Here is a 12,461-nt window from a genome sequence, read left to right as displayed (position 1 = left end):
GTCAGTATTTTCCCAAATTTAGATTTGTGAGATTTAAGAAATCCACCCATTTCTTTAGACAGCAGATCTACTCTGACTTCTTTAGATGGGACAACAATAAGACATCGTCGCCAATGTTATGTTGAAGGGACAAGACTTGTTCTTTATTAAACAGCGTGTTTTTTTTCCAACTCGCACATCCTCACTTATGTGAGCAAACGTTGGCATCACAAACACGATTTATTCCTTTAGCTAATGTCATAATAGGGTGGCTGTTTGGGGAATAGGAACAAACAATGATAAATATCAGAGTACATATAGCAAACATAACAGACCCACATCTAACCACAACCCCAAGTCGCAATCTATTTCTTAATGACTGGAAAAGCGAGGTGAAATCAGTGTGTTCTGCCGCACTTTAAAGAGGAGCGGCTGGGCAGATGCAACTAATGTTTTCCCCACCTTTATTTAACCTGCAACTTATAACGTTTTCCCACCTTTATTTAACCAGGTAGGCCAGTTGAGAACAAGTTCTCATTTACAACTGCGACCTGGCCAAGATAAAGCATAGCGGTGCGACAAAAACAACAGACTTTCACATAAACAAACGTACAGTCAATAACTCAAAAGAAAAGAAAAATAGAAAAATCTATGTACAGTGTGTACAAATGTAGGGAGTTAGGCAATAAATAGGCCATAGAGGGGCAAATAATTACAATTTAACATTAATACTGGAGTGCTATATGTGCAGATGATGTGCAAGTACAGATACTGGGGTGCAAGAGGGTAAGTAATAATATGGGGATGAGGTAGTCGGTGTGCTATTTACAGATTGGCTATGTACAGGTACAGTGATCGGTAAGCTGCTCTGACAGCTGATGCTTAATGTTAGAGAGGGACATGTAAGACTCCAGCATCAGAGGATTTTTGCAATTCGTTCCAGTCATTGGCAGCAGAGAACTGGAAGGAAAGGCGGCCAAAGGAAGTGTTGGCTTTGGGGTGCAATATACCTGCTGGAGTGCTGCTACGGGTGGGTGTTGATATGGTGACCAGTGAGCTAAGGCGGGGCTTTACCTAGCAAAGACTTATAGATGACCTGGAGCCAGTGGGTTTGGCGATGGATATGTAGTGAGGGCCAGTCAACGAGAGCATACAGGTCGCAGTGGTGGGTAGTATATGGGACGTTGGTGACTAAACGGATGGCACTGTGATAGACTGCATCCAATTTGCTGAGTAGAGTGTTGGAGGCTATTTTGTAAATGACGTCCCCAAAGTCAAGGATCGGTAGGATAGTCAGTTTTATGATGTTATGTTTGGCGGCATGAGTGAAGCAGGCTTTGTTGCGAAATAGGAAGCCGATTCTAGATTTAATTTTGGATTGGAGATGCTTAATGTGAGTTTGGAAGGAGCGTTTACAGTCTAACCAGACACCTAGGTATTTGTAGTTGTCCACGTATTCTAAGTCAGAACCTTCCAGATTAGTGATGCTAGTCGGGCGAGCAGGTGCGGGCAGCAATCGGTTGAAGAGCATACACATAGTTTTACTAGCATTTAAAAGCAGGTGGAGGCCATGGAAGGAGTGTTGTATGGTGTTGAAGCTCGTTTGGAGGTCTGTTAGCGCAGTGTCCAAAGAAGGGCCAGATGAAAACAGAATGGTGTCGTCTGCATAGAGATGGATCCGAGAATCACCAGCAGCAAGAGCGACTTCATTGATATATACAGAGAAAAGAGTCGGCCCGAGAATTGAGCATTTGGGCACCCCATAGACTGCCAGAGGTCCGAACAACAGGCCCTCCGATTTGACACCCTGAACTCTGTCTGAGAAGTAGTTGGTGAACCAGGCGAGGCAGTCATTTGAGAAGCCTGCAGGGGGTGCTGAGGTGTTGGCCGCGGTAGTGGTAGACAGGTGGAAAGCATGGCCAGCCGTGGAAACATGCTTATTGAAATGATCGATTATCGGTGGTGATAGTGTTTCCTGTCCTCAGTGCAGTTTGCAGCTGAGAGGAGGTGCTCTTATTCTCCATGGGCTTTGGTGTCCCAAATATTTTTGGGGTTAGTGCTACAGGAAGCAAATTTCTGTTTGAAAAGCTAGCCTTAGCTTTCCTAACTGACTGTGGATATTGGTTCCTGACTTCCCTGAAGAGTTGCATATCACGGGGGCTATTCGATGCTATTGCAGAACTCCACCGGATGTTTTTGTGCTGGTCAAGGGCAGTCAAGTCTGGGGTGAACCAAGGGCTATATCTGTTCTTAGTTCTACATTTGTTGAATGGGGCATGCTTATTTAAGATGGCGAGGAAAGCACTTTTAAAGAGCAACACGGCATCCTCTACTGACGGGATGAGGTCAATATCCTTCCAGGATACCCAGGGCAGGTCAGTTGGAAAGGCCTGCTCGCTGAAGTGTTTTAGGGAGTGTTTGACAGTGATGAGGGGTGGTCATTTGACTGCGGACCCATTACGCACGCAGGCAGTGATCGCTGAGATCCTGGTTGAAGACAGCAGAGGTGTATTTGGAGGGCAAGTTGGTCAGGATGATATCTAAGAGGGTGCCCATGGTTACAGATTTTGGGTTGTACCTGGTAGGTTCCTTGATAATTTGTGTGAGATTGAGGGCATCTAGTTTAGATTGTAGGATGGCCGGGGTGTTAAGCAAGTCCCAATTTAGGTCACCTAACAGTACGAACTCTGAAGATGGATGGGGGACGATCAATTCACATATGGTGTCCAGGGCACAGCTGGGGGCTGAAGGGGGTCTATAACAAGCGGCAATGGTGAGAGACTTGTATCTGGAAAGGTGGATTTTTAAAAGAAGACGCTTGAATTGTTTGGGCACAGACCTGGATAGTATGACAGATCTCTGCAGGCTATCTCTGCAGTAGATTGCAACTCTGCCCCCTTTGGCAGTTCTATCTTGTCGGAAAATGTTATAGTTAGGGATGGAAATGTCAGGATTTTTGGTGGCCTTCCTAAGCCGGGATTCAGACACGCCTAGGACATCAGGGTTGGCGGAGTGTGCTAAAGCAGTGAATAAAGCAAACTTAGGGAGGAGGCTTCTAATGTTATGCACATCATGTATCTTAAAGCCATAGTACACAACATGTATAGGGAGACTAAACTATTCCCCTTCTCTCGAAGTGTTCCATACATAAAGGCCTGAGAGTTGACAGAGCTGAGCGATGAATAGTCAGTGGGACTTGTTAGTAACCGTGTAGCTACAGGGCAAGTATACCCTCCCAGCCATAAAGGTCCAGACCTGTTAGTAGAGTCTGAAATTTAGTATTTTTATTTAACACTTATTTCAGTGTGCTGACCTGTTGCACCCTCTACAACCACTGTGACTACTATTATTTGACCCTGCTGGTCATCTATGAACATTTGAACATCTTGGTCATGTTCTGTTATAATCTCCACCCGGGACAGCCAGAAGAGGACTGGCCACCTGTCATAGCTTGCTTCCTCTCTAGGTTTCTTCCTAGGTTCCGGCCTTCCTCTGGAGTTTTTCCTAGCCACCATGCTTCTACACCTACATTGCTTGCTGTTTGGGGTTTTAGGCTGGGTGTCTGTACAGCACTTTGTGACATCAGCTGATGTAAGAAGGGCTTCATAAATACATTTGATTGATTTAACTAGTCGAGTCAGTTAAGAACAGATTCTTATTTACAATGACGGCTTACCCCGGTCAATCCCTAACCCGGACGACGCTGGGCCAATTGTGCGCCAACCTATGGGACTCCGAATCACGGTCGGTTGTGATACAGCCTGGAGTCCCTAGTACTGAGATGCCTTAGACCGCTGTGCCACTCGGGAGCCCCGGGTACACTCTGTCTTTCATATAGGTTGGCTATAATAGCTTACTGATTATGATCAATATGTCAAGTTGGTACAAAGCAGATATAGAGGTTAGGTTACTGTAACCATTTTCTCTATAATGACAGAGGTTATTTCCCCAGACACGTGACGCTGAAATGAAATGTGCTGCTTTACAACCATCCTGGTGCACTATCTTATCATTGTTGTTTTGCCTGAGTCCCCTCTGTTTATTAGTCTAAGTATAATGGACCAGGTCTGTCTTGAAAAAACATATTGACCAATTAGTTTATATATTCTTAGTGTGACATAGAGCTATTTCAGAAATGCAGTTCTTACTAGTTTAAGCTAGAGAAAAGTCCTGGGGTGGGTGGGGTGTTGTTTTAAAGGCTGATGTGTAGAGGTGTGTTTTTTCCCCTCTTTTACGTGCCTGACAAGTGTAGGCTAGCAACATGCAAGAGCCCAGAGCAAAGTCTTAGCCAGGCTGATCCTCATTTATAGTAATATGAAGCACACTGTTTGCATAAGGACATTCCTTAGTGATTACTCTAATACCCCAACCTTTACTATACAGCCTGGATCACAGTCACAACCAGGCTCTGTCTCCCACACTCCTGGTTCTTATTCTGCTCACAATGCTTAGTTACTGAGTTGCATTATGAACATATATTTCACAATATATACATGTAAAGCCTAAATATCTGCCAATTGATAGTGTCTCTTTCAGAAAGTGTTTTTCAGGCTTGTAATCACTGGTTTTGGAAATGTTTCATTAGCTTTCTTCCCCAAGTCCCTGACTGGGAAGCACAAAATTGGAAAGTGATCAAATCAAAATCTGTCACGTGTGCCGAATACAACAGGCGAAGACCTTACAGTGAAATACTTACTTACAGGCTCTAACCAACAGTGCAATTTTTAAGTAAAAAAAAAAGTATGAGGTTAACAATAGATAAGTAAAAAGGACAGTGAAAAATTACAGTAGCGAGGTTATATACAGTAGCGAGGCTATATACAGGCACCGGTTAGTCGGGCTGATTGAGGTAGTATGTCGGTATGGTTAAAGTGACTATGCATATATGATAAACAGAGAGATGCAGTAGCGTAGAAGAGCGGGTGGCGGGACACAATGCAGATAGTCCGGCTTGCCAATGTGCGGGGGCACCAGTCAGGAAGTCCAGGATCCAGCTGCAGAGGGAGGTGTTTAGTCCCAGGATCCGTAGCTTATTGAAGAGCTTTGAGGGCACTATGGTGTTGAATGCTGAGCTGTAGTCAATGAATAGCATTCTCACGTAGGTGTTCTTTTTGTCCAGGTGGGAAAGGGCAGTGTGGAGTGCAATAGAAATTGCATCATCTGTGGATCTGTTTGGGCGGTATGCAAATTGGAGTGGGTCTAGGGTTTCGGGATAATGGTGTTGTGAGCCATTACCAGCCTTTCAAAGCACTTCATGTCTACGCACATGAGTGCTACTCCTCCTCGATAGGCTCCTTTTGGCGAGGAAACAAGTGTATCCTACCGGAGTCCTTCACGGAAGAGTTTTGAAATCTGCCACACCCCCTTTGAATCAGCTATTTTTTCTTGAAGGAGAAAAGCATGCAAGCAGTTTAAAATTACCCGCTACTTATAATTTTATCTTTGACATGTCTTACAAACCTAATTGAGAAAAGGCAGTTGTCGTGCCCCCCTTCTGCCCCCCTTCTGGCATACAGCCAGGTGGTGAGGCGAGGACTTGCAGAGAGCTATACATGCTGCTGGTCCTTTAGACTGTGGGTAATATACCCTTCCCTCTACCAGCACGTGTGGGGAAACCCTCCGTATCTCAGCCATCCCATGTGCTTAAAGAGGAATGTTTTGATATTTTCTCCCCTTCTGGCCAATTTGAAAGCCGGTCAAGTTAATGTAGTCTGAACAGCATATGAACAGGGGGTAGCTAGTTAGGTAGATTGTTTCTTGTTTTGGTACTGCCCAGACAAAATCAATACTGAAAGACAATCCTATTTCTTTTGTGACTGTCATACTGTTTGACAATAAGTTTCAATTGGAGACTGCTGTGTTTGTTTGGTGTCCGTTTCTGTTGTACAAATTATGGTAATTATTAAAGTATTGGATGTTTGAAATCTTTTTTCACTGTATTTAAGTATATGTATTAAAACATTTCTGGCAATTGCATTTTCATAAGCCTGTATAAATGCTTTTCAACCAGGCAGATTAAGAGAAACCTACCTAGGTACAGGTCACTTCATGCCATGTGACTAATGATGAAAAGCACACCGTGTGCTCTTTTCTCTACTCCAGTCTTGATGAACTCAATATGCAACCTGTATACCACAGATCTCTATGCTTGTCTGATAGGTTGCCACTCACATGTTGCATCCTGGCTCTTTTTTAAAAGGCCTCAGTGGGAGGAGCCATGAGGACTTGGTTGACAGGCAGACTAGGGTCATGCAGTGATTGGAGTTTAGCCTGTGAGCTCAGAGATGAAGTGGAAATTGTCATGGAGATCAGAGGACATGACATGCAGTATGTTTAGACCAAACACACAAGTTTGAGTAGACTAGACTCTTGTTACTAATGTTTAGCCTAGTGCTAATGGCTCAAATCTGTTAGCATTGTGTCTGCAGATTGTACTTGGGGTAGCCCAAGATCTTGCAGCCCAATTGATCTTTATTAGATTGTTCTTTTGATGTCTGTGTCCGTCCATGGGCCTCTGTACTTCTGAATATAGACCTAGATGTTATGGTGGATTGAGCCTTAGGGCTTTAATTGAAGAGGATGGTGTAATGTAAGTGTAGTGTTTATGGCTGGACTTCCAGCACGCCAGATGTTTTGGAGCCTGTGGTGCCGGGAGCTTTTTTTTCAGCACTAAACACATGGTTTCATCCGCAGCTAGTGTGTGCCAGATAAATCCACTGAGGCCAAGCAGGTCACTAACAATCAGGGACAACTGGGGTCCTCGTAGCTCTCGCTTGTCTTTAACTCAAATCCTCTGGTTATGGTAGCCAGTCTGAGCCACTGTAGTGCTGCTGGAGGATAAGTCAGGCATTGATGAAAGCTTAATGAACTGGCCACCTTATGTTCAGTGTGTGGTTTGGGTTGACTTCCTTTCCTCTGTGTGTGTGTGTGTGTGACTATGCGTATTGCTGGCCCTGTCACTCATAGGCTAGCCGATTCATGTTTTTGTGTGAGCGGCATATTTACACATGTAGCACTGCAGTTTTTGCAGGTTCACGTGAAGAGAATGCCTGCTGGATGACATGTCTCTCACTGTTTCTGGCAGCGCTATGAAACATGGGCATGGTACAGTACCCTGTTATTTCTGTCCCTGGTCCTTCTGCAGTATTTATAGCTGATTGCTCTAATGCTGTTTGGTGGAGGCCATTCTAAACCAGGGGGCTGGCCTTGCACATTCGAAAAGCCATCTGCCAGCGAACCCTCTCCTTTCCCAAAGGCACTTGGGCAGCCAGTTAGATTTCCCTCCTCTGTCTTTTACTGCCTGTGTCTGAACTCAAGACACATGCCCTGCCCTCTGACTCTCACACACCCTTATACTGTCAGTCCATCTGAGCAGCTGGTCAATAAGCAGTACCAGTCTTCCACTGCAACAGTGAACTTGCAGATGAGACCCTGATGTTATGCTTCTCCACTCTGCCACACCAGAAACCTACTGGCACTTGCTGCTCAGTAGTAAACTACAGTATCTATATCTTGGAAAAGATGTTGCTTGTTTCAGTTGCAAAGCCATTCCTCTAAACCCAGGGCTCCCAAATGGGTTTGCCTAGTCCTGTTCTGCCTTCCACAGGAGCACCTCTCTCGCTGGGTGTGAAGCCTAATTGCTCTCTCCAGGCTCAGCTCTCTGGAAGCCCTGCTCGCTCTGAGGCGATTACACAATTTCCATATGATTAAGGCAGGCGTATTATCTTTTACCAAGTGCCAAGGGTCTGTGTTCTGTTCCTTTGGCTGAGGCTGTGCTATCTGTAATGTGATCCAGAAGGTTTCAGGAAGCAGCGATTTTGTTTCTTTCACATGCTCCAAAAGCACTGGGCTGCTCCCCCTGGTCTAAGCCGGTTCCCTGGGTGACGAGACGGTGTGGCTTAACCCTGAAACGAAACCCATTCTCCTCTCACATGGACAGCCAGTCAGACACTGCTGCTGTGAAATGAAACTTAGCAGCACCACTGGTCTGAGCTGGAATAGAGAGCCTATACTTAGGCTGACTCTCTGAAATGAATCTGACTCTGGCACAGTTTTTTGTTTGTTATAAGCACAGTGTAGGAGGCTGGCAGTGTCGGACAACTACATTACATTTCTATTGCCATCGCCTCCAAATTGGTGAGAGATTTGTTTGATCTCCCCCGATAAGTGTGTCAGTCATTGTGTGGTACGTGTGACACAGGTTTGACTATGGACTTCCTGTGGGAGTGTATGTATGGAAGAGTGTGTGTGCGTGTGCATCATATCAATATGTGACGTGTGTGTCAGTCAGTTGAATTGAACGTGTCCAAGTTAATGGCTATATGTGAACTCTATATGAATGGCTTGCTGATGGCTGTATCTCCTGACCCAGTACCAGACTGCTTCCCTCCTGTGCGTATGTCTGAGGACGGCCCACTCCCCTGTCCTCTATTGTTACAGGTGGCTCTCGATGGAGTGACTTAAGGCGTCAGCATGCTTCAGTTCAGCTGGCGGAAAACCGAACAAATGTGCTCACATTCTCTTAACACCTTTGCTTGAAAAACAAACGGCAATAGTACTGTTTGGCCATGTTGAGACGCTGTAGCCAGTATACACTTCCTCAAAATAATCAGAATTTAATCTGTCATTAATTTAGATGATTTTTCCCCCCCATCACTAGTTCCCACTGTAGTCATACCTTGCTATGTTGACTCTAGGTGTGTTCACGGTGCAGGGACTGGCTGGGTGTGATGAATGCTGTCCGCCAGGTTGCCTCCGCAGAGCGTATCTTTGGGCCTGTTGCTGTGTGTGTGGGTGGGTGTGTCACATGTTGAAGGTACTTCAACTCCTGTTCCCATGTCAGTCTGACCAACATCAGAAATGAAGAGACAAATAGAAAGAGAAGGAAGGAATCCCCTGCATAGTGCTCCGCTTCAGTCACCTCAGAATACACTGAAATGTGAGGCCCTGGCCCGTCCAGAAAAACAGCTCATGGTACCTCAGGATAGGGAACCTCATGGTGGGTGTCTTCACACACAATTACCGGGCCTGCCCTGAGGCGTTAGCTTGGCCTACTTAAAATGGGAGAGGCTGGTGCTTGGGTGAGGAAAGGTGTAGAAGTTAAGATTAGTTTAGCAGCCTATTGTTTATATTACAAGCTGTGTGATACACTCCTCTGTATGAATATAAAGGGATCATTGTTTGAGGATGAACACCTGCAGTGATGTAGCTTGAAAGGCCTGGTATCATCACATCAGGGAGGAGTACTTCTACCCAGGGACTGATGGCATTGAACTGGCATGACTGTCTGGCTGGCTGGACTGCTGTGTAGATTGGGCCAACAGACAGGCTGGTGATTGGTTGCGGCTGTCGGCTGGGGTTTAACCGGGTCAGGGCCCTTCAGTTGGACTCCTGGCTGCTACACCAGGAATGTCTGTCTGGGTGTCGATGAGGATTAGGCGAAACACAGACTACTGTAAGCGCCAGGGAAGACTGTTATCTAAAACCCTGAAACGCAAATGACAAGCAGGCTGAATCAGGCTGTTTACAGTAGCTACTAGTGTTCCTCACAGCTGAGCCCTCTCAGGCACACAAGCTTGGCTAAACAAGCTCAGAAGTATCTACCATTTCTCTCCCACTCTTTGAATTTCCTGCCAAAGGAAGCTGTGCTACAGGCCTGTCATTGGCTGGTTGCTGTGTTGTTTACATGGCCCTGTGCTTGACTGGGATTGTGTGTGTGTGTGTGTGTGTGTGTGTGTGTGTGTGAACATACCCAGTAAAGGGGCAGCCAGGGCAGAGTGACCTGCTCCACTGCCAGTCCACGACAGCCCCAGCCCAGCCCTCTGGTGTCCTGGCCTTTAGTACACCCCCTCCAGTATGTGGTGTTCACTCACATTACAGCTGCTCACGCAACAGGACTGCTGCCTCTGCTCACAATCATAATGCTGTATGTGCAGCTTGCCATTCAACTCAAACTAGTAGAGTTTCCTTTTGAAAGATTAGGAAAGGGAATAAGTATTTTTATCCTCCGATGACGGAGTTCCCCTACGGCCTTACTGTGTTGGTTGGTCCACGTGTTGTCTGCTGCAATCCCCCATGACTGGCTTGATTCCTCTCCATTCTGCTCCGTTTCCTGTCCCCACACTAAGCACTGGCCAGAACATACAAGAGCTAACCAGTAGAGTTTGGAACAACAAGGACGTGTGTTGGTTGGGTCAAAGGTTGAGGTGGAAGCTGGCTTAGGCCGCACCGTGTGTGTGGGCGGCAATCAGTACCACGTGTGAATGTTTGTGTGACCCGGTCTTTAGTGTTATTGATATAGCCTCTGGTCTAGGCCCTGTGGGTGGGTGTGTTGGTCAATCTGCAGCTTTAATAATAGTCAGAAAGCAGGGTGAATTGCAGGCAGAAATAACCCCAGTCAGTCAATTACTGGCCCAGTCACGATCTTGTCTCTGTGCCATTGTGTAATGTATCTGACAGTTGCCACAGTCCCTGGTCTCCCTAAACCTGCCCTGGCATTCATACCCACCCAGCCAAGGACCAAGTTTACCTGACTATCGGGGTGAAGGGAAGTGACCCGGGGGCATTGTTGATCGTTTAGTAAAGTCGATTTGTTGGTTAAGCACCCATTTTTAACTCAAGGACTGCAACACTTGTACTTATTAGCATTGTCCTCCCAAACTATTTAATTTTACCTTAGGGAAGGGAAATTACATTTATGCCAACTGCTTTGGTACCAGTGAAGAACTGGTCCATGCCCCTAACAGTGGGAATATGCCCTATGATTTGTACCAAAGGTGTAGATGTATTGCATTATGGTGGCTTTGTGATCTTTTCTCACACACGTCAGCCTGTCTGTCATAATGCTGTAGTTAATGCATTTCTTCCAGTCTTCAGTAGATGCTTCTTGATTACAGTTTGTTGGCAGTTAGCCTTTAACATAACACGCCTCTGGTAAAGAAGCCAGTTTATGTAGTAATGATGCTTTGCGATTAACTCCATAAATGCCTAGCGTGTTTGAGGAAGTGTCATTTCTGTTTTCTCTATTCCATTAGATTGTAGGGCAGGGTAATTGTATTTTTTCACCATTTCCTTTACATGGTAGGTCGGGGTAATTGTCTCTGATGGCTGTTCAGCGGGCTACTGGTGAAAGTTGTTTACAAATTGCATTGACTGGCATAATAAATTATATATTGTAGACCCCATCAATTGTATTGTAGACCTGTTATTTAGATTTTTCTCTTACAATATATTCTGCCATCAATCTTTGTCAGTGTCGTTTGATATATTTCAGACTCTCCTACTGTCCCCAAGAACATGCTACTTTCTCCTTTTGTTCTTTCTCTCGCTCAGTCTCTGGCTCCCTCCCTAACACTGTTTTCTGTGTTCTGCAGGCTCCATGAGGAGATCAATGACTTCTACAAGCACATGTCTCCTCGGGCGGAGGAGGAGAGGATGAGGATGGAGGTGGTGGACAGGATCGAGAGGGTCATCAAAGACCTGTGGCCCACTGCTGACGTAAGAATCACTCACATCGCTACAGTTCCAGTCCTAAGCCCATACAGGTCTAGCCAGGTCCCAGATCTGTTTGACCATTATTGATGTACAGCAAACTCCTCTGGTTGTTGAAACTTTAACATAGTTGAAAAGATCTGGGCCCAGGCTAATACGGGTCATCGTTCAAATAAATATTGCAACCATGTAGAGTTCATGCTTTCATAAAAGCCAACACCAACTACTAGAAGTGACAGGCAGAGCAAAGGTTTGGAATTGAAGTGGTTTCTAGCAACACAGACAGGTCTCACCCACAGAGCAGGCTGCTTGAGATTCTCACAATCTCCTGTTCCCTCATTATAAAAATGCCCCTCGTTGCTAGAGACAGCATGAGAACTTGCTGCTCTATGTAGAAATGCTGTCTTTACATCTTTCTAGTCTTTCTCTGGCTGGCTCTATAGCTGTCTGAAAGGAGTCATGACTCTGTAGGAGAGAGTGATTTTCTCTCCCTATAGGCTGAGCTGTAATGATGAAAGACAGGCCGTATATGGTGGGGCGTGTGACCAGCAGCCATTTGTGAAAGCGCCTGGTCGGGCCGCTCTTATCTCCCTGCTGTGTTATATTTTGGCCTGTAATCTACAGTGCTCCAGGTGTCCTTATTCCTGCTGACTTTGAGCCTGCTGATAGGGCTGTGTGTGTCTGCTCTCAGCTTTACAAGCTATACCAGGGATGGACAACTGCTGTTTTGTAGGCCCCGCAGATCACTTTTTTAGTTTAGGGACTCAGTCTGGGTCTCAATTTACTGTTGAGTTGGAATAGTAGAAAACACAAGGTGCAATTTCTAAATGTGGTTGTACATCAGCAGTTCTCTTATGTCTCACTGACAGTAACTCAATTAGCCCATGTCAGCTAAAATGTCTAGTGGCCTGCTATCTTGTAGTAATCATGGTCGAATTACCAACCGGGGGGCCCCCATAGATTTTGTTAGTCACACTCACTCAGACATCATA

The 12,461-nt window shown here is 45.6% G+C and overlaps 1 protein-coding gene across 1 annotated transcript in view; it reads left to right on the top strand.

Moving 5' to 3' along the window:
- The window catches only part of LOC129834662 (terminal nucleotidyltransferase 4B-like), a 32,826-nt gene that overhangs the window by 1,508 nt on the left and 18,857 nt on the right, over positions 1 to 12,461 (top strand). The window contains exon 2 of the mRNA XM_055899859.1: positions 11,352 to 11,475. Coding sequence (XP_055755834.1) covers positions 11,352 to 11,475 — 124 coding nt within the window. The remainder of the gene's footprint in view (positions 1 to 11,351; positions 11,476 to 12,461) is intronic.

This window comes from Salvelinus fontinalis, chromosome 35 (assembly GCF_029448725.1).
Source record: "Salvelinus fontinalis isolate EN_2023a chromosome 35, ASM2944872v1, whole genome shotgun sequence".
Classification (NCBI taxonomy): domain Eukaryota; kingdom Metazoa; phylum Chordata; class Actinopteri; order Salmoniformes; family Salmonidae; genus Salvelinus; species Salvelinus fontinalis.
This window is presented reverse-complemented; position numbering and strand designations above follow the sequence as displayed.